The sequence below is a fragment of the Sardina pilchardus genome, chromosome 9 (genome assembly GCF_963854185.1).
Source record: "Sardina pilchardus chromosome 9, fSarPil1.1, whole genome shotgun sequence".
Taxonomy (NCBI): domain Eukaryota; kingdom Metazoa; phylum Chordata; class Actinopteri; order Clupeiformes; family Clupeidae; genus Sardina; species Sardina pilchardus.
In genome coordinates this window covers 13,131,911-13,158,936 of record NC_085002.1, presented here as the reverse complement: position 1 = coordinate 13,158,936, position 27,026 = coordinate 13,131,911, and the positions used below count along the sequence as shown (strand labels likewise).

At 46.0% G+C, this 27,026-nt stretch overlaps 2 protein-coding genes across 2 annotated transcripts in view; both read left to right on the top strand.

Annotated features, from left to right (window-relative positions):
* ppp1r16b (protein phosphatase 1, regulatory subunit 16B) overlaps positions 1 to 13,450 on the top strand; it is a 64,669-nt gene extending 51,219 nt beyond the window's left edge. The window contains exons 4-11 of the mRNA XM_062545857.1: positions 3,445 to 3,590; positions 3,795 to 3,898; positions 5,140 to 5,264; positions 7,749 to 7,874; positions 8,609 to 8,684; positions 8,850 to 8,979; positions 9,662 to 9,800; positions 9,988 to 13,450. Of these exons, the coding sequence (XP_062401841.1) occupies positions 3,445 to 3,590; positions 3,795 to 3,898; positions 5,140 to 5,264; positions 7,749 to 7,874; positions 8,609 to 8,684; positions 8,850 to 8,979; positions 9,662 to 9,800; positions 9,988 to 10,500 (1,359 nt within the window). The 3' untranslated portion in view covers positions 10,501 to 13,450. The remainder of the gene's footprint in view (positions 1 to 3,444; positions 3,591 to 3,794; positions 3,899 to 5,139; positions 5,265 to 7,748; positions 7,875 to 8,608; positions 8,685 to 8,849; positions 8,980 to 9,661; positions 9,801 to 9,987) is intronic.
* Positions 13,451 to 17,501: 4,051 nt separating this feature from the next.
* Positions 17,502 to 26,431, top strand: fam210b (family with sequence similarity 210 member B). The gene is made up of 3 exons (XM_062545855.1): positions 17,502 to 18,229; positions 23,483 to 23,685; positions 25,435 to 26,431. Exons 1-3 carry the CDS (start codon positions 17,684 to 17,686, stop codon positions 25,649 to 25,651), a joined length of 966 nt encoding a protein of 321 aa, XP_062401839.1. The 5' UTR covers positions 17,502 to 17,683; the 3' UTR covers positions 25,652 to 26,431.
* Positions 26,432 to 27,026: the final 595 nt, after the last annotated feature.

The window sequence follows — 27,026 nt, the reverse complement described above, 5'->3', positions numbered from 1 at the left end:
GAATCAGCACTTCCATCCCCCCTTTACTCACACGCACACAGCTACACACACACACACACACACACACATATATACACACATACACACACACACACACACACACACACTCATTCATACACACGCACGCACAAACTCACGCACACCACCCCCCCCCCCCACCACACACACACAAACACACGCTCCTTCATACACACGCACACACACACACACGCACACACACACACACGCACGCAAACACACAAAGTAGGAAACCACAGTTCACAATGGCCCAGACAGCTTCCCCAAAGTGAGCATGAAAGAAGAAGTAATACACTTTGTTTTCACTTCTGAAAAACAATCACCTCTCTCACCCGCTATTTTTACGAGCGCTCCCATCAGCCCCTCCGTCTGCTCGTCCATCATCCCTCCCTCCCTCTCTCTCTTCATCTCTCCCTCCCTCTCTCTCTTCATCCCTCCCTCCCTCTCTCTCACTCTTAGCCTCTCTCTCTCTTCATTCCTTCCTCCTCCGCGTCCAGTTTTTTCCCCCCTTCCCCTCGGGAGACCGATGTTGGGCGTCCGAAAAAGACTGAAGCGGCGAAACACTGCCGGTGTTGTTATCTGGGCCTCCGCGGGACGTGGTCGGTCGGTCCGCTCCACCAAGCGCCGGCTCTGCTCGACGGGCCGACAGGGTGGGGTGGGGGGGGGTTATGAAAGACAGGCATTATGGCCTCCTCTATGGCATTGTCTTTCCATGGTGGGGGTTGGGGGGTGCTGGAGGAGAGACGGCAAGTAAATGAGGGAGGGAGGAAGAGATCACAGAGAAGAAAGAAGAGCATAGATAGAGGATGTGGGTGTTTTGAGTTCTGGTGTGTGTGTGTGTGTGTGTGTGTGTGTGTGTGTGTGTGTGTGTGTGTGTGTGTGTGTGTGTGTGGAACTGACGAAAGGAAAGAGTTTGTTTGCGTGTGTGTGTAGGGGGCATCTTGATTTAGAGAGGCTATTGCAGAGGCATATGAAACCTGGGCGAGCGTGTTTTCTTTTTAATGTGCCGTAAATTGAGGCCTGTTACGGGTCAGCCAGGCACACAACCGAAGCCTTTCCATTAGGCATCTCTAATTACCTCTCCGATTAGTTTACCAGCATGGGTTTAAAGGCATGTTTGAAACCCGGGACACAGCAATAATAATTTGCACTCAGCAGTCATTAACCTTTGTCGTAAAACCCTCTGAGCTTTTAATGTGATTCTTTGCTGCCTTCTCTTGAACCGTGGGTTCCGGTTATCTAAGCCGAGTTCTGACTGTTTTTTTTTTCTGTTGAAGCATTTCCATATCCTGTTCTCCTCTGAATGCACATGATTCTGACCTCAAACTGTTTGTTTGATTACACATCCTGCTCTCTCACACACATATCTGATTCACGCTGGTCTCGGTGTGTCACTTTTAGATTGCCCTTACTCATCTAGTGAATGCTCACCCTGGGTGTGTGTGTGTGTGTGTGTGTGTGTGTGTGTGTGTGTGTGTGTGTGTGTGTGTGTGTGTGTGTGTGTGTGTGTGTGTGTGTGTGTGTGTGTGTGTGTGTGTGTGTGTGTGTGTGTGTGTGTGTGTGTGTGTGTGTGTGTGTGTGTGTGTGTGTGTGTGTGTGTGTGTGTGTGTGTGTGTGTGTGTGTGTGTGTGTGTGTGTGTGTGTGTGTGTGTGTGTGTGCATGTGTTTGTCTATTTTAGTGGTGGTGTTTGTGTGTGTGTGTGTTGAGTGCCTTTCTACATGTGTGGTCGAGTGGCAGTCAAGCAGCGCAACCTCACTCATGCAAAGAGGAAGAGCTGAAGTGTTGAACAGTAGCACTAGCAGCAGAGAGTGTGCAGGGCTTTGGCCACCACAGGAAGAAGTCCCGCCGCCGAGGCTCGCTCGCTCCCCTTCAAGCTACCCAAATCAGCACACCATCACACTTACACAAGCACACACAGACATACGCTCACGTCCTGTGCTGCATGACAGAATGAGTAGGCCTACACACACACACACACACTATACATACATACGAAGGGTTCAGATGCAAGCCTCTAAATCCGTCTGACCACTTTTCTTTTAAATGAGCATTTTGTATCAGACTCCTATAGGGTTTCACCTACAAATCAATATTTCAGACCAGGAAGAGAATGATATTTAGTGAGTTTTGAAGCTAAATTATTGAATGAACTTACACTATATGTGAAGAGCATTCACTCACCATCATTGTCTCATTTTTGACAAAAGTGAACATGTATGTATGTATGTATGCATAGTGTGTGTGTGTGTGTGTGTATGTATGTACAGGACGTGAGAGTGTGTCTGTATGTGTCTGTGTGTGCTTGTATATTTGACAACCCCCCCCCCCCCCCCCCCAAGCATGTGCACACACACACACACACACACACACACACACACACACACTCACAAACACACAAACCAGACAGACACGAAAAAATGGAAACACACAGGCCCACTGAGTGGAGTTGCGACTGCGAGGGCTGCGACTGCCATTGTTTTCTTTACTTTTTATAAGGCCATACCCGTCTGCTGCCCTCGTCCCAGACCCAGCTGCCGCTTACGCTCATGCCGCTCTTGACCCCGCGGGCATGCTGTGATTACGCCGCTCCAAAAAGACCTGATCAGCTCCCAGATTAGAGGAGACGGGTGGTGTGTGTGTGTGTGTGTGTGTGTGTGTGTGTGTGTGAGAGAGAGAGGGGGGGTTCATGCTGCGTTGTAGCATGGGAAATTCTCTCCACCCTCTGCTCACGCCCTGCTGCCTGGAAAATGCGTTTCTGTTTTTCCATTTTTTAGCAATTGTTTGGTTTGTGTGTGGGTTGTGTGTGTGTGTGTGTGTGTGTGTGTGTGTGTGTGTATGTGTGTGTGTGTGAAGTGGGGGTGGTTTGTGTGTCTGGGTGGGCTTGCTATATATACCCATATGTGTTTATGTAGAGTATAGGTAGTGTGTGTGTGTGTGTGTGTGTGTGTGTGTGTGTGTGTGTGTGTGTGTGTGTGTGCGCATGGGTGGGTTTGGCAAATATGTTTTTATATAAAGTGTGTGTGTGTGTGTGTATATATAAGCCCACTCCCCCTCATTTCCTCTGTCTGTGTGTATAAAGGTCGGTGTCATTGGTAGAGACGGACAGTGGTCTGCGCTCCCGTGTGCTCGGTGGTGTCCGGTGCCTCTCTGAGGGCCTTGTTAGCAGTAGGGCTCTGGAGCTTCGGTCCATGCTGCCGCAGCCCTGCTGTGCGGTAGCCGGTGTGAAATTTTAATGGCCACTGAAGGGCCAGGCTGTCGGAGTCCAATGCGGGTCAATGCTAAAGCATATCCGAGCAGGTATGCTGGGATGAGGATATTGAAGGACGTATTTTCTTCGTTGGGAGGACTCTTCCTCAGTGTACTGAAGCTAAAGTGTTATTAGCATCCGTATTAACGCGCTCTGTCTGTCTGTCTGTCTCACTCAGTGCTGCATAGATAACTATGAGGAGATGGTGAAGATCTTGCTGGACCGCGGGGCTAACGTCAACGCCCAGGACAATGAGCTGTGGACGCCGCTACACGCTGCTGCCACCTGTGGCCACGCCGGCCTGGTCAAGATCCTCATCCAACAGTAAGCGTGTGTCTGTGTGTCTGTGTGTCTGTGTGTGCGTGTGCGTGTGCGTGTGCGTGTGCGTGTGTGTGTGTGTGTGTGTGTGTGTGTGTGTGTGTGTGTGTGTGTGTGCGCTTTGCACACAGTTTGCATTTTCTTGTAGTCCAAGTCGGTAGCTAATCTCAGCTGTGTTGCTGTTGCCTTGTCCACTCCCTTTGCTTGCAGTGGAGCGGACCTGTTAGCCGTCAACTCCGACGGCAACATGCCCTATGACCTGTGCGAGGACGACCCCACCCTAGACATCATCGAGACCGCTATGGCCAACCGAGGTGAGCCGCACCCCTCCCTCAGTTTAGCACCTCATTGTATCCATAGCAACAGAATCCCCCCCCCGCCACACACACACACATACACACTCCCCCCCCCCCCCCCCCCCATACCTGTGCTCTTTTGATTGATGGCAAGAGCCTTTGAAAGGAGCAGGAGCGCTATCTCTGCTGTGAGCTGCCGCTAGCGGGATATCTCCACGCAGCCAATGAAAGCGATATCCCAGTGTGTGTCAGGAGAGGAGAGGAGAGGAGAGGAGAGGGGGATCTGGGGAGGCTGACTGGGCTTAGGGGCCCCAGAGAGAGGGATGAAGGGAGGTGGGGATGATGGAGGGTTAGGGGCTCGGAGATGAGTAAGCAGGTGAGTGGAGAAGCGAGATTAAGATAATTACCACATCCAGGGCGGCTTGACGCCGCGCTTTGGAAATGTCTTCAGGAGCTGAAATCGCAGGTGGGGGAGTGTGGGACTGGATATTCATGCTCAGGCATGCTTGGTAATAAATTCACGTGTGTGTGTGTGTGTTTGTGTGTGTGTGTGTATACCCACTCAGACACGCACAGATCAGCAAGGTAGAGATTTAGAGACACACACACACACACACACACACTCAATCATTCAGGCAGTGCAATCTGAGGGATAATTAGAGCAGGAAATCCCAAGTCTGGGCTCCAGGAAGTAAACGGGGCACGAGTGAGCTGGCTTGGTCAGCGGCCCAGCGGACTTAACTAATTGTCCCCAAATTTGGCCGCGAGGCGTGCGGGGGATGAAGAGCACTCCGAGGATCACTACGCTTAAGGCGGGTGGGAGTGTCCACTGTCTAAAGGCCTGTCTGGCCACCGCGTGAAAGTAATCACTCAGTCATGCTTTTAATTTCCGCTGTATGCTGCTGTCAACCTTTTTTTTTTTTTTACCTATTCACAGTTGTTCCATTTGGAATAAAAAATCATTATAATCTATAATCTGCTGTGTTTTCTGTAATGTTAGTAACTGTCACCCTAACATTAGCCTGCTTGGCACTGGTTGTGCTTGTTTAAGCAATACCGTTGATATTTTAAGATGGTCTGTTAATTTCACAATTGCTCTGTTTATTTCTGGTTCAGTCCGCCTGCTTGGCTTGGTATTTATGGCCTCCCCTGACGTGCCCTGTGGTTTCATGAGGGGGCACCGTCATTGGACAAGGGCGGCAGGTGGGCCTGTGATGTTGACTGACAGCTGTACTGTTTGATTTCCGTCCGCTTGACAGGCATCACCCAGGAGATGATCAACGAGACGCGGGCGTCCGTGGAGAGGAGGATGCTGGGAGACATCCAGAGTCTTCTGCGAGGGGGCGAGGACATGAACCAGCACGACTCCCAGGGAGCGACACTGGTAGGCAGAAAAGGGACAGTCTCACACAAACACACACACCATCAGACATACAGTATAGACACACACACCATCATATATTAATATCAGCTGGTATGACCCAAGCACCAGTTTGACACACCAGCTCTCCCAATTTGATTAAACACATTTGATAGCACAATTTCCTGCTCTGTGGGATTTGAGCTATATTAAAATACTCCTCCAATGAGGATTTGCTGCAGTGGAAAACACACAAATTGAAAACACATTGGATTAGAGCCAGGAAACATGAATTGTAATGCTCCCCCCCCCCCCGAAATAACCGCATTAAGCTTTGAACTGAAGGCTAAGCAGAGATGAAGTTATTAGAAATGTTCACTTCATGGTCCCCACCCCCCGGGCAGCTTTGTTGTGGGCAAATCTCTACACCACTCTTAGGTACAGTACAGCGTGGCAGGAGGAGACCGCTTGTTGACCTTTGGTGAAGAGGTAGAGTCTATTCCACTGAAATACCTGGCCCAGTGCCCTGTGCCCTGTGCCACAGGCTTGTAGAGCAAAGCTCCAAGGCATCTTAAGCTTTGCGATTTAAAAAATGTATAATGTTCCTCTTCGAAATAGTTACACATGCATTATTAAATATTTGTTTTGACTGTTGGAGTTCTTCATAGCAGCATTATACTACACTGCAAATACTATGGAGATTTTTTACAATTTTATAAGTTCAATTTTACATCAGTTTCATACCATTTTCCAGGTTCAGTGTGCACATATACAGTATGTGATGTACACATGCTTGCTTACTTACAGTACCTATTTTACATTATACATTCAAATCAGCCTTAAGGAGTTTTTGGTTGAACCCTAGCAACCTACCTAAAATGTGTGCTAAAGGCTTGTCAGCATGCTGACTGTTGTCTTGGTGATGTGGTCAGTGATGTCATTCTGTGAGAACTTTCCTTACTTTCTTTACGCAAGGGTTGGTCTGCTCATATGTACAGTAGTGCACATAGCCTAGACAGCTAGTGGGAGCAGCATTATCCTGCATTTGTTTGGTGGATGCTTGGCATTTTAGAGTATTGGTTGTAGGGGATTTAAGCCCAGCATGCTCAGTAGCATTCAAAGGAGGCCCAGGACTGAACGTACATCTTTGAAATTCTGCGAGGCGAATATAAAGGTGCATTTATGTTCACCTTGGAGTCATGGATCTACTCTGTATGGTCTGTTTATGAGACGCCATGGGAGGTGGCATTCCAGGCATTCCGTTCCATGCATCTTGGATCACGGTTAGGCATTTAGGTCAAGCTGAAGTGAGGACCGTTAGGAAATGTGTGCGCTAACCGCTAACGGTCGATTTTGTTCCTCACTTATTCACTTTACACTTAACGCTAACACTGTCCCATTCTGTTCTTCAGTCCGGAGATTAGAATTATCTCATTTTCAGCCTGTCAGTATTTAGAACGTAGCTCGCCCGCTCCATTAACACAAAGAGGCCTTTGCCGGTTCCTTTTAATCACCAGTTGATCCCACACTGAGAAAGTTGTGCCGAAACCCATTAATGGTGTGAAGTACAGTGCGGCAAAGTGCAAGAACGCTTATTGTGAAAGTTTCATCCTAATCTTAAGCAGGCTGTGTGACTTGGCCCAGGACACTGAGGGCTTTAGGTGACCACCTCTCTCTGACCCTAGTGTTGACCCCCTGGGCAGGTAAATGGGAGGGGAGGCTGAGTGGATGATCCCAGCTTGACGAATTGTGGTGTTGGTCCTGCCGTGACTGGTGATTATCCGCGGCAGCACAGCGTGACTTAGTGTCCACGCCATGTTATGAATGACCGGGGCCGGACACCGATTCATGTAAGCAGAAAGGACTTATTTTGGTGCCAGTAGATGTTTTTAGGTCCAGATTGTGAGAAAAATGATGATACTTGTTAGACTGGGTAAATCCAGCCCGATTTCCCAACGATTTGATTTCGCCCTGCAGCTCAGGCTGGAAACCTGCACATTCATCTCTCCTGCTTCCTGTCCACGTTTGCTGGGACCAGTCACAAACTAGCATATCCACCAGGTGCACCCGGATCGTTGGTCTGATCGGTTGAAGAACTATCCAAATGTGTACAGACATTTGAAGTACGCCCATTGATCATGCTTCTTATACAGCGCAGACTCCCCAGACTAATGTTCAATCTTAAAAGATTGAGCTAGTCTGGTGACCGCCAGGCTAGACTATTTGTACTACTATACTGTTGTCCAATTCAATGAACACATTTTCTTTTAATTATTATTCTTTCCAGTGATTTGTGGCATTGTGCTGATCCTGTTGGTGGGGGCCTGAGAGAAGTATTTCTACAGTATTTACTAGGCATTTCCGTGTAACAAAAAGCCCCGGAGTGGCCAAGGCTAGAGGGTCTCTGGGTTCACTCTGAGCAGCCTTGTCCCGTCTCCAGACTGATGAAAAGCTGAGTCTGGGTCAACACGCGCCCACCTCATCTGTGCCCTCTGCTTGTTCCCCCAGCTCCACATCGCGGCGGCCAACGGCTACGTCCAGGCAGCAGAGCAGCTTCTGGAGGGCGGTGCGCGGACAGACCAGCGGGACTCTGACGGTTGGCAGCCGCTTCACGCCGCTGCCTGCTGGGGACAGGTAAGAAGGCCAGACACACACAATGTGGATGGACTATCAATACCACTACACTAGGCACGTATGTACTGTAGCATATCTCACATGCTACATTTAAGCAATAAGCCTCAGGGCCGTATGTAGCATATAACACATGCTAGATTTAAGCAATAAGCCTCAAGGCACGCATGTAGCATATAACACATGCTAGATTTAAGCAATAATCCTCAAAGCCGTATGTTCCTGGGCTTTTAGAACAGCATTTTGCTAGCCCACATTAGTTGTCCTAAAATCATTGGAACCTACTCAAGTTTTACAAGTTTAACAACAGCATGAAACACGATTCAGCCAATCATAATCAAGGACCGGAACTATCCATTGTAGAAACAAGAGAAGAACACATTGCTGATGCGCTAGAACTGAGATTCTCTCACAACGGAACATGTTCATTCAGAACAGCATTGAAGTCCAGTGGCTTTTTCGCTCTACTTTTTTAATGCACAAGAATAATATTTCTCGCTCTCTCAGCACTTTCTCTCTACATATTTTTTCCACACACACACACACACACACACACACACACACACCAAAATGCATGCGTTGCATTGCGTACTGCTTTCATCAGCCTGAGTAGTTAACTGAGTGGAGATGATTAGGAGAATGCACACAGGCGGCATTGATCAGCCTTGGCCCGCGCGCAGTGTTGGTCATGCAGACTTGAGCTGCCCTTCAGCACGGCCTCTCCTTTTCATCTGCAGATGCAGGTGGCAGAGCTGCTCGTCTCTCACGGTGCCAGCCTCAATGCCAGGACCTACCTAGATGAAACGCCCATAGGTAAATTACTCTCTCTGAGTCACTCTGTGCCACTGGATATTGTTAGTCTTGTGAATGTCATGGGGAAGTACAAGTTCATCTATTGATTTGTTTTATTCTGTCTCACTCACTCACTCTCTCTCTCTCACACACACACACACACACACATTTTTTGTCTGACCTTAGACTTGTGTGAGGACGAGGAGTTCAGGGCCGTCCTGCTGGATCTGAAGCACAAGCACGACATCATCATGAAGTCCCAACTGAAGCACAAAACCTCCCTGTGCAGGCGGACGTCTAGTGCAGGCAGCCGTGGGTATGTACTGCCACCTGCTGGTCGGGTCTTATAATGGTATACAATTAAATGCTGCCCCTGGTGGTAAAGTTGAGCAACTACAGTATTGCTTCCATAATGTGATAAATTCAGAACATTCCTGTTTCAACCAAAACTGTGTCTTTTTTCCCTTCCAACATGATTATTCAGGATATTTTTTTTGGCCGGATAGGTCAATTTCAAACTTAGCCCTTTTATGACCTTTGATGGCTTGAATCCAGTCCATTCTTCATTTAGTACTTATGACCTTTTTAAAAGTCTATAATTTTATTCTTGCTCATGCAAGCCTTGTACTTACTGCTGGAAGACATTTTTTTATGTGATGACTTGCAGTGTAACTGCCAAGTCATGAGTTTCTCTGGTGAATGAGTGCTGACCTCTTGTGGTGAAAAACTTGAACTGCAGCTGTTAGGTCAGCGTTGAGAGTAAATGGGAAAAGCTGATACTCCATAGACTTGCAATACTGTAGCCACTTAATCCCTAATCCTATTAGTGCAGAAACCCATACCGTCCCATTTCCATCTTTGTGAAATAATTCACAATGTATTCATTTGTCTGTAATAATTTGCCAAATATCAAAATTGGAGAGGGAACCAATGAGCAGGTCTGAACAAATCTCATCCTGAACATTTTCCCCTTTGTGTGTGTGTGTGTGTGTGATCAGGAAAGTGGTGAGGAGGGCCAGTCTGTCCGACAGGCATAACCTGTGCCGCAAGGAGTATGAGACGGAGGCCATCGTGTGGAGGGGAGGGCGGGAGGAGGAGGATCGAGAGAAGGAGTCTGATCAGGAAAACAGCCATTCAGTAAGTACTGGGCTGAGAAAGACTACAGTCACTGGGCTGTGCCGTTGTATATGTGTGGGGATGTCATATTCAGTAGGAGAGGATATAATGACATTCCTGTGGTCACAGTATGAGAGAAGCTTTCAAGGACTCTTCCCATCTTGCACCGCAAGTCTTATATTACTGAATCTGTTCCCTCTCTCTCCAGGCCAAGGGCCGGCCACAGAGGGTCACGAAGGACGGGGGCAAGCAGAACGGCTGCATCTCCACCACCACCTCCACGCCGGCCCACCCTCCGTCCAACGGCGAGCCTCCGACCAGCCCGGACCCGCCCCGGCCGGCCTCCGCGTCTCTGCCGCCGCCGCCGCCGTCCTCCACCTCGCCCGCCGAGGAGCCCTGGCCCTCGCGGGAGCGCGCCCAGACGCTGTCCGAGCTCAAGAAGCAGCGGGCGGCCGCCAAGCTCCTCAACCACCCGCTGCTCAACGGCCATCTCGGCAACGGCTCGGCCGGTTCGCTAGACAGCTCGCTCTGTGGCGGCGGCGGGAGTGGCGGCAACAGCGGCAACGGCGGCAGCCCCAAGGACTCCCGCATGCCCCTGGTGTCGTCCAACGGCAGCGCCGTCTACTTCACGCCGGCCAGCGGCGACCCGCCCCTCCTCAAGCTCAAGCAGCCCGTCGAGGAGGAGCAGATCAAAGGCAACAGCTGCTGCTGCATCTCGTAAGGTGTGTGTGAGAGAGAAAGTGTGTGTGTGTGTGGGGGTGTCGGTCACACTACAAGTGGAGAGGAACGGAGCAGCAGCAGCAGCAGCGCACTGTGCAGGGCGTCGGTCAGACAGAGCCGGACGCCAGAGAGGAGGACAGCCATGCGGGAGCTGGAGATGGAACCGAGTGCTTTATCCCCCCCACCCCCCCCCCCCACCCTTGTCCTCTAGTTCCACCATCCTGTGGGCTCACGGTGTTGGAAGGCCTCCCTCCTCCTCAGAACATGGGGAAGCCTTCTGGAGTATGGAGAAGACCAAAATGTAAGAAAGAAGGAAGGAAGGAAGGAAAGAGAGAAAGAAAGAAATGAAGAAAGGGTTGGGGAAGAGGAGATCCTGAACTGAACTGAGACACTCTGACGCTCGCTGGCCTCGCGGCCAGAGACGGTCAAAGGTGGAGCCTCACCCAACCCTTCCCTGGAACAAGTCGCGTCACGTGAAGGAGACTTTTGCACACCCTACCAAAAGGGAAGGTCTTCTCCTTTTGTGGTCAATCCCTGTGCATATCGTTATTGTGTTTGCCAATTTTCAAACCATATTTGATATGGTTGTTTATCCAGTAGCATATTCTACGTATCACAAGACAGTTGTATGAGGGATGTTATTCCACAAAGCAAGATTTCTGAATGGACAGGACAGTGGTCATTGGGGTTGAGTTCCTTCTTAAATGGGTCTTACTCCGTGTAGGTATTTTCTACGTGTCCTGCTTTGTGGAACAACTTCAGTTAACAACTTCAGTTTGTATAGGTCAAACAACTCAGTCCGACCAGGAGACCCTGACTGCAGATATTGCCCTCACTGAAAGTGCTTTTGTCTTTCCAGGAACAAAAGGGACGTAACCATACAACCACTGTTTCTGCCATGTGTGCTCTTGTCAAAGAAAAAAGGTATACACACAAACTAGCCAGTGTTTGTCAACATCAGTGTTTTCTTGTTTTCTTCTACATGTCATTTCAAAGCCAGTGAAGTGGTTTCAAACTGATGGCATGTTGAATCATGCATTGGTAGACCAAGCAACAAAGCCCATCTGATATGACTGATATGAATTCCGCTGTTGCCACAATTTAATTTATGCAGGAGATGTCTTACGAAGCATTTTTTGTACAGTCAGATGATGTTATTTATATTTAAATGTTGTGTATAGAGGCTACTGTACTATAGAAAAATCCCATTTGGTATATTTATTGTCTTGTTCTGTCTGTGGAGAATTCTAATTTTTGTAAGCGTATGAATGCAATAGAAGAATGGAAAATGAGCTTGTCCTATATTTCAGCATATTTCAAGGCCTCCCTGAAGGAACTGTTACCGCTTTTGGCTATTGTAATTTGAGAGAGAAAAAAGGTTGATTTTGTAGTCCACAGTCCGGAAGGTCCAGACAGAGAGAAAGCTAGAGAGCTGTATTGAGGTTGTTTACAGGATTGTCAGGACCATGCACTTTATATACACTGGCTCTCTGATCTGTGACTTAATAGGAATCGGCTGTGTGTGTGTGTGTGTGTGTGTGTGTGTGTGTGTGTTCATGCATATCTGTTTAGAGCTTATCTGCTGTGCCAGAGTGACTGAGGCAAGCAGATCTGCCAAGTGGAGCAACTGTAGTTTCCACCATTTAGGAAATTTGAACTCAATGAGACTCTTTTTTTTAACATTCAACCAAAACGACTTCCCTATTGTCATGTTTTCAGTGGTCTCATGAAGTATGTATGAAAGCAAAACTCACCTGACCTCTATATCACAAAATGATTTGTCTGGGTATGCCTACTGAGGAAAATGTCACCCTTTACCATGTACAGAGGTAGCCAAGTAGCAAACAGCAATACTGTGTCAGTGTTTTTCCCCCCCTCACACTGTGTGGAGGAGGTGTGGGTTTCTCGCTTTTAGTAATGACTGACTAGTGACTACCCACTGTTTCACTCCCTTACTCTCCTCTTTGGGTGCCAAAGAGTCTTCCTGAGGAATGGCGACGGAGGTCGGGATGGGGATGGGGGACAGTTGGGGGATAGGGGGTGAGTTTGTTGTCCACTCAGAGACTCCCAGTGTTAAAAAGTGTTTTGTCCCACTGACACCTCTGCCCGCTTCATCCCATCACCACCCCCAACCCCTCCTACCCACCCACCTCCACCTCTACTGAAGCCCATGTGTATAGTGTCAAAATAATGTAAAAGTTGTGTAAATATATTTGTGTCCGTTTCCATTCGTATTTCTGCTCTGATTCATGGGTAGATGAAAATGACATGCAACAGTTGTGTCAGTGTTATTGTACGGGTGGAAAGAAAACGTTCCTCTATTGTCTGGGAAAACCTACTGTCTGATTTGTGACACAGTGACCTCGAGTATGGTTACTGGGATGTGGGTATGTACCGCCCTGAGTGAAGAGTGTGTCAAGAGGTTGCTGCGTGTGTCAATATGTAGGCAACAAAATGAATGAAGACAGGCTTTAAAATGGTGGTCACGTTATTCCCCAATGACTCTGGAACTTTGAAACTGATGTCCATCCAACCTCAACTTTCCTGTCCATACTGTAGCAGAAGAATATTTATTGTAGTCTAAATATTGTTCAGACCAGTGAATTCCACAAGACATAGGACTCGAAAACAAAAACAGACAAACTGGCGGCGGGGTGTGTCGGGTGTGTGACACACAAAAGCATTTGTGAAGTGTGTGAGACACAAAAGGATTTCTTCCACTTTAAAGTCACCAAGACAACTTTTCACTGTCTTAAAGAGAACGGTCGTGTGTGTGCGTGTGTGTGTGAACAATGAAAGAGAAGGAAAACCCAAACTAATGTTTGTCTCCGATCATGGATCAGAGGTCACTGTTAAGGGAAAAATACTATTAAAACTACTGATTTTGTAATTACTGGAAAATACTGATCGTTGTATTAACATATTTTGAATAAATTGTATATTTTCCTCAATGTTTTTATCTGCCAGTTTTTCCTTACTCCACACTTCACACACAATTCCAGTGCACGTCATTTGAGGCCAAATATTCCATATACAATCTAAGCCATTTTCACTTTCAGTCCTGGTGATATTCTACACCGCAAAAAAGGTTAGTTCTCACTTTATTTGTATGAATGAGGAACAGCCTACAATTTGCCTTAAACAAGGTCACAGGCAACAGAGCTCATCAGTCATTGAAGTCAAACTGTGTACTTGAGTTATAAAACAATAAGCTCTTATTTACAGAGTATTACCATGGAGAGGATGACTGTACTTGTCCATCTGATTATCCGGTTTGGCAATCTGCTGCATGTAAGTGACTCAGCAAAAAAAATGTAGGTGACAGCAGTGGAATGATGTTTACCTGCACTCTCTGATGCTCTGATTCATACTGATATCGCATGAAAGTGACTCGGCAAAAAAATATAGGTGACAGCAATGGAATGATGTTTACCTGCACTCTTTGATGCTCGGATTCATATCTGATATCGTATGATATCATTTGCTAATGCATAACCCTACGCTTAGAGCCTGCAAACTAAACAAATCTGAGCACTCATTGCATTTGTTCTGCCGATTGAGAATTGGTCTGATGTTATCTAGGCTAGCCCATTGCCTTTTGATAACCATAAAATACAGTTACACACCTTAAGTTGTTTGCTCTTGAGTTGTTTCGGTTTCATTTTGCATCAAGAATATGCAGATGTTGTCATGTGAGTAGGTTCAAAGTTAGGGTTTAAAGAAGGCCTGTCTTTCATAACCTGGCTGGTGTTTAAGCTGAGTTGAGACTTCTGTTGACAGACTAATTTGTATATTTAAATCCATACAGGTCAGTGTTCCTGTACCGTTGTTTTACAATAAGTCTCTAATGAAGCGCCTTCATGCTACTTGCTCCCAGGCCACGTTGCACACTAGAAATCAGTTTGCTTACTCCATTCCTGGGCGCCTCTATGGCAGCCATGTCTCTGAGGAGATGAAGGGCCCTCCGCTGAGCAGCTGTCACAGTGGCAGCTCTTGGCGGACGCTCTGTGTTCCATTCACTGCCCTCTTTCGGAGTAGACACACACACACTCACAAGTGATGGGGCCTTGAGGTCAATAAGGTCATCCACTTAACAGTCTACACACTTTCGGTGTCAATCTTGGCCATAACTGGGACAGAGGTCTGGTGTGACCTGCAGTGGTGAGTGATGATGCTGTGTGGTTTTAGATTGGAGAAGTGATATTCGCAAACGGGTTCTATAACTGGTCTGTTTACTTCTTTCTTTGGTTGTCTGCGCACATGATGCCATGGTGGTGAACCTCTCACAACAGCTGAACAAGAGGATCTCAATCACATGACGGAGCAAATATGTCCCTTATAAATGAAGGCCTTAACAGGGCTTTGAATGCAAGTTGGCAGTGAAGCACTAAACACTGGCTCACATACAAACACACGGACAATGGCCAGCTGAATCACATGATGATTGAACAGCATTAACCCCCCAGTCTTTATGGTGCTGCACCACTCATTGTGCCTTTGCTAGCCTCTATCCTTAGGCTCTGTTGAGTACATTCAGCCTGGGCCAGCTGGCAGAGACCCCAGTTCTGGTGCTCTTCACTTGGGGAGGATGTGGCTCCGGGCCAGGGCAACCCCCTTACCGAGGCCCGCCACGGCTCCCTGAATGAGTGCTCAGGCAGTGGGTCAGTGGCCCTATTCGGTTTCCCAGAGATGAGCCCCGATTGGGGGGTCTTAACTTCTCCGCGTTTCTCTTCACGCACCCCAGGTTAGCTGGCAAAACAGAACATGCTTAACCAGCTTTCCTCTTATATTTCCCCGTGTGTAAACAATGTCCAGCAGTTCCCCAGCTCATACTTCTCCCTGCCCCAGTGCCTAAGGCTGATTAGATTGGACGAGTTTTTTCCTCCCTCTTCCTCTTTGGTTGTTTGTTAATTGGTTTAGTGTGGTAAAGGTTACTCTTTTTCATGAGCTACACCATCAGTCCAGATCTGATTTGAATTCATTTCTGTAATCCTTCAGGACAGGATAAAGGACTTAGCCTGCCCCCCTTGATCATGTTTGCCCTCTTTTTATAATAGCATATCATTGTGAATGGAAATCAAAATGATCAGCATGTAATGCATGTGTTTGTTCCACCATTCAAGCTGCTGCTGGAAGAGTGAAAGGTAGTGATTAGATACATATGTGTATATGTGTGTGTGTGTGTGTGTGAGAGAGAGAGAGAGTGAGAACGAGTGAAAGAGACAGAGAATCTGTCATAAGCAATAATCCTGAAAATGATGACAGCTGATGCTGTGAGGGCAGCCATTGCAGCATGGCTGTGCTGTTGTCCCAAATCCCGCGCAGCAGGGGTGACTGACGGGGGGTGGCCAGGGCTGTATGAAGATCTCTGCTCCTCAGACTGCCACGCCTGCTGGGGGCTTTGCACTGACCCGCCGTGCGTGGGAGAAAGAGAGGAGACGCCGGTGACAGCCGTGGACAAATCTGGCAGGTTGCAGAGAAAACAGCCCAATCCTCTTATCGTCAGCATGCAGAAGCGCAACACCTGTCATGCTAACGACTGCTCTTCTGACACCATATGGATTTCAAAGCTGCTTAGACATAAACAAAGCAAGTCTGTCCCGGTTTGCATCGTACTGTATGATGTTATCAGTCTAAGAAGATAACTAATTCACTCTGTGTGATTCACAGAACACTGATATTGGTTGTGTGTGACTGAAACTCATGGGGGATTTTCTGGCTCAGCTGTCATAGAAGTTGTGCTAAAATGGAGACATCTAGGCATTCTCAGTGTTCCTGGCCAGTGGCTATTGTAATGGCCTCTGTAAGAGGATTGGGTCACATGCCAGATAGCCTCTTGCTCAGTGGTCACTGAGGACATTTTTGTATGTTTTAGCTTGAGTGGAAGGACGCATTCATTAAAAAAAACCCAGACCAAATGGTAACAGCTTCTGCGGTGTCCCACACAAACTACTGTGCAGAGCTGAGGTCTTATCTTACATTTGAGGGTGGCTGCAGTAAAGAGAGCATAGGTCTCAATCTGCAATACCATACTTAGCAGCAGGTTGTTTAGCATGGCCAATTGCCAGCCTCCAGCCCTAACTACGTGTGAATTCCACCGGCACTCACTGTTGCAAGGCTGTGGCTTAGAGAAGCGTTAATCAACAACACACAACTACTCTGTGAGAGCATAAAAAGGCTTGGCCTGATGTTTTTGTGCACATATTAGGCCATGCATGAAACAAGGGTTGAGGCTGTTGGATATGCACAAAGGTTGCACCACATCTTCCTGTTGTATCTTGAAACTCTACACCTGCGGTGTCTATGCAAATGATCAAACAGACTTTAGGCTTACTGCATGCTTTTCTAGACAGAGACAAGCAACTGTGTCAATAAGGAGACTTTAATACAGTACTTTCGGTCAACTGTCAGTGGGCAAAAAGAACAAGGTTCAGTTCATAGCCTATGACAAGATTTCTGATTCTGGCCAAATATCAGTCACATCTGTCTCATCTGCAAACCTCGAATCTCACCGGCAGAAGTGCTCGAGAGGCCCTAACAACTTTTGATGACATGATAAAGAGGTCATTCGCTGCGCAAGGCTATCATTTCCATATCCCATGGGCAACATAACTTCCAGGCCTGCTTCAGGCTACTTGTGTGTCAGGGCTCTCATGTTGCACTTTCCCGCTATAAATGTTTCACAAGAGGTAGCCCACTGCTCTGCTGGCAATAATGCGTAGTAGATCCTCCGCAACGACATGATTAATCAGTGTTCAAAATTGGGATAGTCCTGAGAGAGGAGCTGACACGAAAGAATATGGCCAAATCTGGGGTCAGCTGAGCTGTGTAAGGTGAGACGTCACCCGGCAGCGAAAATAGCAGTAGTCACGACAAACCAATAACATTCACATTACCAGAAATTCACCGCGGGCAGATATAGCTGGTTGTTTGCAGTGTACACATTCCACATTGTTGGCTCAAGATTATTGTTTTGAACGTTCGTGCGTGTTATCGGTGGAGGCGTGTCTTATTACGTTTGACTAGCAATCGTCGATAAGCACACTAGCAAACGTAGCCTACGCGTGGAAACCGGAGCACCATGAAGTTAGCTGAATATCATTAGCTGTCGTTAGCATCAACATCGAGACATTTGGTGTGCACTTTGAAGAGGACAGCCAGGCAGTGGAGGTCACGCATGAATAATGCTACTCTGTCGGGTATTAAAACCGTCGGCAGCGACTTTTACAACTCAGAGTCTGAACTCTGTCCAAGTTAGTGCAAACAGATTAAGGTTAGGGTGCATTAACCTTACCTGTTCGTTACGCAACAACACTACGATACGGTTATGCTCTTCCAGGGCTTGTAGTGGATATGCCTATAATACACCCCGTATCACTAGTCAACAAACGGATGGAGGACGGGAGGAAAAGAACACAAATATCTTCACAGACTCTTTCACGGTGGAAATAGGACAACCGAGTCATCCGGAGCGGGCTTATATTTCAGACATCGCACAAGGCACCTTTAATAACACCAAATGCAGTTCTCGCTGGTCGTACCCCGTCTGTGGTAACGGCTCCATATTTAGATTGACTGAACTGGAATCGTTTTTGTTGTCATCACGCGCCAAAGTCGGTTCGATTTGGCTCCACACAACGATTGTGCCGATGAGGACTGCCTCCTCTACGGCTGTTCAGCCGAAGCATGACACCGGAGACGAGGGGCACGCAGCGGCAAATCCGAAAGAGGTGAAATGATATGATTAACTCACTTGTTACCTTCAGTCTAGAACACGAAGAAAGTGATTGGCAGACTATTTCAACTTAGCCAGCTAGCTAATTAGCCATTGTCTTGTGACGCAGTGATTCGGTGTTACCGTTTCTAGCTGTGTCTTTACAGTCAACTGGTGTGCTGATTACATCACAGTGTGCACGATCGGGCCCTGTGCATACATTATGAACAAATATTTATAGGCGTTGTACATTTTGTTCTGCCATTTAGCGCGTTTTGATTGGCTTGTCTGTGTTATGAACATCTCGATCCTTCTGGCTCCCCTCGAGTCAATGTAGTTCCCCAGAGGAGTGCGCCTGGTTCTCGCGTCACGGGAGTTACCAAAGATGTAGCCTACAACCTCTGATCTGATGTTACATGACTTTGACCCACCGTTGTGTTCTATTTTCGGTCTCTTTTTGTGCAGCCCTTGACATTCATAGTGTTACACTAGTGTCTGCTTCACGTTCCCAATATGTTTTGCTACAATGTATCGCACAAACCATAATTTCAGTACCAATGTCAATAATGACCATAGCTGCAATGGTCAAGTGATAGCAGGTTAACATCGTGGCCCATCAGCCCTGATTTCTTGTAGTCACCCTTTGAACATATTTTAATGGAGCTCGTTTGTTGTTCAGTTAGGGTCATAGCCTACTCCGATTAAAGAGAATGATTAAATGTTTTAGGGGGAGAGATGTTGTTATGGCCTTTCATTGACACAAGTCAGCATTTGTTTTGAAATTCCTCGAGTGGAATCATGCCGACTCATGTCTGCCTTATGCATGGTCCATGATGAGTAGTCATTATTAGATAAGTCGAGGGTTCAGGGGAGTATTTGCATTGGCTGTCTTTGCAATCTGCTCGAAACACAGGCCATATTTAAACAGAGAAAGTAGTCTAACTAAACTAATTAGGCTTAGCTCAGCATATATTGCCCCTTAAGAGGATCAGCAAACACAATTTAACACCACAAAGAAATTCCCTTTCACTCTTGAGTCATTCTTTGTGATCCAGAAACCAGGGAAATGATTGGTGCACCATCTCAAGTTTCTCTACATAACATTTTTTTTAGAAATTACATCTCAAACATCCCATTTACATTCAACATCTCAAAATTCTTTTTCCTTGCATGCCTTTGTACTTTGTAGGATGGGAGACAGAACATGATCACAGTATGACTGAACCATTACAATGTTGTACTGCATACTCGTTGATTTGATATAAGGCCTTACATTTTAAACAGAGTGACAGAAAGACTGATGTTGATGATTTTTTATTTGTACCCACATTACATCAATCAATCTGCCTGCAATGCAACACTGTGCTGTGCCAATATTCAAAGTATCCACAACGTGAACATAGGGAAATTGAGGATAGCACTAAAATAGCATTTGGAGTTGCTAGGAGGAACCTGGAAATCTAGATGGGCGTTGTTCAGCGTTTAATCATTTAGTGTGCAAAGTGTCATGTTGTAATATGTTTCTTGTTAGATAAATACACTTAGTTAACTACCTTGTTTTACCTCTGCTTCTGCGTTCTTTCTTCAGAAGTGTCTAATTATCTATGGTACAACATTGATATTTCATACTCTTTGTGCTCTATACCAAATATAAAAAACGGTTGTATAATACCCTTAATGTAAGTTTAAGTTTAAGTTACGTTTTCAAATCTAGTGTCTTGTAGCATGCAATACCTTTAGTTGTTCAGTCATCTTAAGAACATATTTGTCCTCCTTCCTAGAAAGAGTGGGGTAACTACAAATGCCACTTTCCAAGATGTTAGTGGTCAAACATTGCTTCCCAGACAATGGGTTTTCAGGCTGTAAAACGTAAGTAATATCAAGGGCTGGAAAAATGAAGACAGGATTTGAACATAAAATATTTTACTAGCCTTGATTTTGGGATCCTTTTATGATTCTAGACATGACTTGAACAAAATCTGAGATGGTGCAACAGCAACATTATCTGATTTGATGCACAATAACCCTCTTACTCAAACGGGGCCATTGTTGGCAGATGGAAATTATGGGATGGTATGATCAGAGCCTCTCTGTAGGCCTGTGGGTATGGTAAGCAAACATAGAATGAGCATGACGTTTTCTAGAATCTTTGATGATTAAGGTGGTCCACTCCACACACTGTCAGAGGGACGCTCTGTTAGTAGTCTATGCTAAGTTTTACATTTGCAGAATGAACCAGTGTATCTTTGCAGAATCAGCCGTTACTGTTATTGAACAGTGTAAACGAGATATCCAGAAAGGTTAATGGATAAGACATTAGTTCGGTCTTAAGTGTTATGACAAAGAAACATGTCTTAATAGAATGCACAGGCCATTTTCATTCCTCAGCAGCTTTTTGCTTGAAGATAAGATCATTTGTTCATTTCCGTCTGCAGTTTGTTATTGCGTAAGAATGCACTCTGTGTTTGCGTTTGCCCTGAATCTTAAACACCCAGTGACCCCACCCAGCCTCACTAACAGTAGATGCTTTGGACACAAGAGACCTCCGTCTCGTCCTTCCTCTCCTCTCCTCCTAGCTGCCTGTTACGCCCAGCTCAGTTTTCACTGTGAAGATTGGCTTGTAGTCTGTAGGCTAGCTGATGTTCGTAGGATGAATCAATGCACCATTCTTAGAGGCCTACCAATCAGTGGCCTGTTGGGGTGACTTTGTGCGATGACGTACAGTAGACGTTGGTGTTGGGTGTTTGAAATGTAGTTATAACTATGGTTGCAAGAGAGCCAGAGGAAGTGGTGCAAACAGCAGTGGCAACATTAGCAAACATCGAGGAATTGAAGCTGGAGCAAGAGGAATGTGTACATTTTTAATTCACTCAGGGCAAAGATATTATAGCCTGCTCGTGTTGGGTTTTCTGTGCAAGGGCCTCATGACAAACATTCACAGCAGCCTCACTGTTCCCTGCACACACTCTGGCACGTTCCACCCACCTCTAAGCACAAACACACACACACACATACACACACACACACACACACACACACACACACACACACACACACACACACACACACACACACACACACACACACACACACACACACACACACACAAAACAAATGCACACACAGATGTGACCTCCCCCACCCTCAGGGCTGCTCCCCGTCTGGGATGCAGTGGAGGCCAAGTCTACCCCCTTGTTGCCACCCACAGGGCTCTTTGTCCATTGTTCATCAGAGAGGTAACTGTGTCACTAAACTGACCTCTCTCTCGCTCTCTCTTTCCTCTCTCTTTTTTCATCTCTTCCTCTCCTCTCTCCCTCTCTCTCTCTCCTGCTGTTTGTCTATAGTCCAAAGGAAGCCAGACCATATGAGTATGTGGTCTTTCATATTAAAGCAGAGGGAAAACCTGCTTGCTTTCTCCTCCCCCCCCCCCCCCCCCTCGTTTTAGTGAGAGATTCCTCCGGCTGGCTCGCCTGACGCCCCCATTTGGAGAGGGAGAGACGGGCATCTTAAGATGGACCTATAATTAGAAGGGTTACTCCCTTTCTTGTTATTTCCTGCACTGTTTCTAATGCATCACAGAATTCCGTGAACTCCGATTGGTTTTTGTGAAACCAAAGACTCTGATCCCACCCCTCTTGGGCTAAGGCTATGCAGGATAAAAAGCAGGAAGCTCAGCTCAGCTTTGTTTTTTTTTTGTTGTTTTGGTTTGCATGACTGCAAAGCTGTACCAGTCAGACCATGGTTAGCCAGTAGCTGCATGTTTTGCATGTTGTTTGTTTGTGTGTTTGACTACTTGTTCGGCAGTCTAAGGCGTTCCCGAGTGATGATGGGTGTAGCCTGCTCTGCTTGCTCTCTCTGTATTCATCAGCGTGCGGGATGGGGATAGAGGGAGAGAGGGAGGGAGGTGCAGGTCTGCTACGCTCAGACAAGACAAATGGCACTGGGTGATAAGTGTGCTGACTAACAGTCAATGCAGATGCACCAGTCGTACTAGATGGTTCTTTTTTGCCCCCATTGTTACTTTTAACAAATGCCTCGACAAGAATTAGACACTGACAAGGTAGGGTATTGTGTTTTTTAAAAAAAGGAGTTGATTTATACTCAATAACGGTGAGTACGGTGTGTGATCCTTTAAAATAAATGTGGAACATTACAGACAACAGTAGTATCCTGTCTTCACTAAGATGCACAGATCAATTTGTAATATTTTTTTTTAAATTAAAAAGAGAGTGATGGCTTGTTCTGCTGTTCTGTACAGTTGTAGCAGGTCTAACGCTGGTGTGGGCCAGAAAACAGTCTCTGTAATCCAGACCCACTGGTTGTGAGATTCTGACAGCTTTAAGCAGGGGGCTCATCTATCTTGTCAACTCAGCAGCACACACTCACGTGCACAGACACACACCCAAACACACACACACACACACACACACACACACACACACACATATAGCATTCTTGGGATGCTCCTGTGTGGGATGGATGGTCCTGTATGCGGGATGAAGGCCTCAGCAGGCCTTTGGGAGTGTGCTGTGAGGTCAGCCTGCTGTCGTTGAGACAAAGGAGCAATCAGAGCCCATAGCAACACCCCCCCCCCCACACACACACACACACCCCGTTTCCCCAACCATCATGCCCAACATGCTGTCAGCAGCACTGTCTCCCACCCACAGGAGAGGATTACATGAATAACACATTGCTTCTTCTCATCAGATGCCCCCTCCTCACACACATACACACACACACACAAAACACTCGCGAAACAATGACCCTGTTGTTCTGGTTCACATCCTACTCATCTCTGAATCAACATGTAGCTGTCAGGTCATTTCAGAGGAGTTTTCGCTGTGCTGGTGTTTATTTTTTCTCAGTGATAGGAAAAGCACGCTAACCTCTGTCCCCCATTTTATTAGCCAGTCAGGCCCGATTAGTGTACACATACAGTTTCACCCCACGGTGCAATTGTGTAAAAAAAAAGTCTTGGTTCCTTTGCAGGAAATCACTGTAATCAGCACAAAAAAAAAAAAAAACACAGAAGCAAACGACACTAAGAAAATAAGTTTTTTCTCCGGTTTGTGTTGAGCAAGCAAGCGAGGAAGCAGACGGAGCATTAAGCAGCCAACTGCTCCGCTCTGAAAGTTTAAAAAAAAAATGATTTTTCAGAATAAAGTTCCTCTATCCACTTTATTGTTTACTAAGCAGTGACGGTGAAGGCTTGGTCACAATGATGACTTCAGCATCTTCTGTGTGCTGTGGGTTTTGATTCCTCCAGAAGCACGAGTCTTCGCCGCCGCCGCCGCCGCCCAGCCAAGGCTCCCAGGGGCCTGAGCCCACGCCGCAGCCGGAGGAGGATGGCAAGCCCAGCAAGACCCAGCAGCTGAAGAAAGTCTTCAAGGAGTACGGCGCCGTCGGAGTCTCCTTCCACGTGGCCATCTCGCTCATGTCTCTGGGCATTTTCTACCTTGCCGTGTCTAGGTAGGTAATGTTGTGAGACGTGTCGAGCGGCAGACGGACTCTAATCAGTTTGTGCTCCGTCAGCTATATGATCTCTGAGCTGCATTTCGAACTAGACACTAGAGTGTTCGGTGGCCTTTTACTGTCTGGTTTCATTCTTCACATACCAGTCGACTCTTGTAGGACAGGGGTTAGGGAGAGTTATCAACAATCCATGCCGAGCTGAACTAAGTTCCTCTCATTGTTCGAGCACATAACCACAACAGCACCTGAAAATGAACATAATTTATATATAGACTGTTTCAAGAGAGTTGACCATTATCAGTATCACAGTTGTTTCGCAAGGTTTCTGCTTTAACATTGCATATGTTATCTTAATGCAGCAGAACTAGTTTGGGAACAAAATAGAACGTTCAAGCATTCTGTTTTGTTTTTCTTATTGAAAGGGTCTATATATCAAGTTACATTACAGAACTCGGCTGGAGTAGGATACAACTCTGCTCCTATAGTTCTAGCTGGATATGTTAAATGGCTAGAGGGAGTTATCACGTCGAGCAGAACTGAGCTGCTTCTGGGGTGGCCAGGGTAATTATTGTTGGCTCAGCGCGATTCGGAATAGTGTCATGTGTCTCCTGTAAGAGCTCAGATAACACAGGGGATTAGTTCTGCACCAAAAGAATGCAGCTCTCTGAATGCCACAGCGTGGTTGGTCCTCGGAGCGGAAGCTCAGTATGGCATATTGTTTTGGTTGTGTTCATTTTATTGATGTGTACATTTTGACATTTTAGAATTCATAAAGATATCCTTAGAATGCATTGAGTTCATATGATGTGTACATTGAACCCAACATTGTATTGATATGAAAACATTCAAAGAGCAAAATACTTAAAATCACTTTTAATAACGTTCAAAACGGCAGAGGAAGAAAACCACACCTCCTGGTGTCTGAATCTTGAAATGCAGCTTATATATGTCATAATGCCTTTGTAGAAACAATATTTCCTTAGAGACAAATTATGCACTGACGGCTGTCAGCTCATGTGCCCAAAAAAATAGCAATAACGTTTTCATTTCTGTAGTAGAGTAGTGTCTCTCTCTTTATTTGTTTCCCTGTAACCGTAACCAGCGTCTGAGTGCATGGGGGCCCAATTAAACTTGTTTATTTTCTTATAACATGCTAATAAGTTACAATAGCATCAACCATTATGGAATGGCTACACAACTGATTCAGTGGTAGAACTGTGACCAGTAGCATGGTGACAGTTGAACAAGGGCGAGTTCCTGAGGATTGTCAGTGCACAGCTCACATGAGCACAGAGCCCCGCTTTACTCAAGAACACCTCATCAGAGCGATGATTTGGAGTCACCTATAGTGACCCCTACATCAAAGCACTGACTTAGAGTGAGCACTCTTATGACTCCAACACCTCACCATGTCCACTATATCGTCTATCATCAGGATATAATCCTCCTAAACAAAGACCCTGCTACCATTTCTGTGCTGTGAACTGCTGGTTATGTCTCTATCAGAGATTTTTTACACTTTATCTTGTTGCTTTGCACATTCTTTTACTTGCACTTTGATTGTTTGTGTATAGTCTTGTTTTTGATTTTGTGTCTAATATACAGTATGTCTCTTTAATATCTCACTGGACCTCATTTGTATGTTGACATCTGGACACAGAAAAGAAAATCCTTGTCCTTGAAGAATAAGGATTCTGAATCTGCTAAAGATTCTGATTCTGACGACCGTGTTCTTTTGTTCCACAGTGGAATTGACATGGCTGCGATACTTTACAAGGTGGGCTTCAGTGAGTCAGTGGTGCAGTCCAAGCTGGCGGCGGGCACGAGCACCTTCGTGCTGGCCTACGCCGTCCACAAGCTCTTCGCACCGGTGCGGATCAGCATCACACTGATGTGCGTGCCCCTCATCGTCAGATACTTCCGAAAGACTGGACTCTTCAAGCCCCCCGCATCGTCTCCCTGAGAGCTGCGGGGGAGATTAACAGTTGGACCACACGCACACACACACACACACACACACACACACACACACACACACACACACACACACACACACACTCTTACACTCATATACACACACTTTAGCTAGCCACTACATGAAGGATGAGCTGTAGATCTGACTTATTTTTAGACTTATTTTTCGATTTGTGCTTGGGATTGTTCCCCGGCCAAGTCGGTGATCACTCTCAGTCACTTAGTACTTAGTAATATTGATGATTTGCCGTTTTTTTTTCTCTTTGCCATAACTACCCTTTGGTCTCTACATGCAATAGCGTATACATTCATGACCTGGATGTTATTTCACACTCATTTTGGCATATTCATGTGAAACGGACTGAGGAAGGAGTCCGTTGTGGTTGGTATAGCTCAACTTGAACTAGCAAGTCGCATGTGCATTCCAGGGGACGATGTTTTCGCCATTGGTCAAGACATATTTATTTTTTAAGTGCCAATTGATGTGAGACCAAGAACTAATATCAGGGATTTTGAAACGTGTAAACCCCTATTGCGTGTGACAAAGCAGATTTTGTGTCAGTTGAGAAATGACATTGTGCGGATAAACACACGAAAGCCCTTAATTATATGCTGTGACAATTTGTTTTTATTATGCATATGATTTTATCCCTTTTAAGAGATCAGTTAGTTAAATATATTGTTGTGAAAGTCAGTTGTTAAGCTATTGGTGGGTGAAGTGATTGTTTCATTTTTTGTGAAGAAAATCATTAAAAGGGAGATGAATCTATTTTTTGAGCCTCTTTTTGCATGTCTTCCTGATCAGGCATACTGTACATCCAGCCTATGGCATTTGGGTCATTCGACCAATGACCATACAAATGTCTCCCAGAAAATAGTATGATTTGTGCTCACTATATTAAAGTTTGTAGTTCACAATTGGTATAACTTCATTGGGAAAAAAAGGCACTTACTTGTTTAGTTTATCAATTTAATCTAACCGGACTGCAAAGCTTTCTGTTTTTAGAGATGCTTGTTTAAACTGACTCAACAGTGTGTCTGGAGCAGAACTAAGCTCTCTGTAATTTGGAGGGAGACTTATTAGCTGTCAAAAATGTGATTGTTTTGACTGTGAACTTCTGTGTGGTGCTCTCTAAAGATGGATTAAAAACTTGAGGAAACAAACGCCCCTCCTTTTAAAAGTGCATTTTGGTCCCCAGACATGACATGTGTTGCTTGTAGTTTGTTTGTCTTGTCTGGAGAATGAGTGAATTGCCATCCTGTTTGGACAGTTGGGGCATTGCTGGGAGTTAGATGACTTGAATATTTATGCTATGGTATCATGCTGAGTGCAATAAAGACTCACTACATCAGGACGTGATTAC

Bases quoted from the DNA above. Each gene is read 5' to 3' on its own strand.
- fam210b (XM_062545855.1), top strand. From the start codon at position 17,684: ATGCTACTCTGTCGGGTATTAAAACCGTCGGCAGCGACTTTTACAACT. The intron at 18,230-23,482 runs GTGAAATGATAT...TGATTCCTCCAG, and splicing joins CAGCGGCAAATCCGAAAGAG to AAGCACGAGTCTTCGCCGCC. The intron at 23,686-25,434 runs GTAGGTAATGTT...TTTGTTCCACAG, and splicing joins TTCTACCTTGCCGTGTCTAG to TGGAATTGACATGGCTGCGA.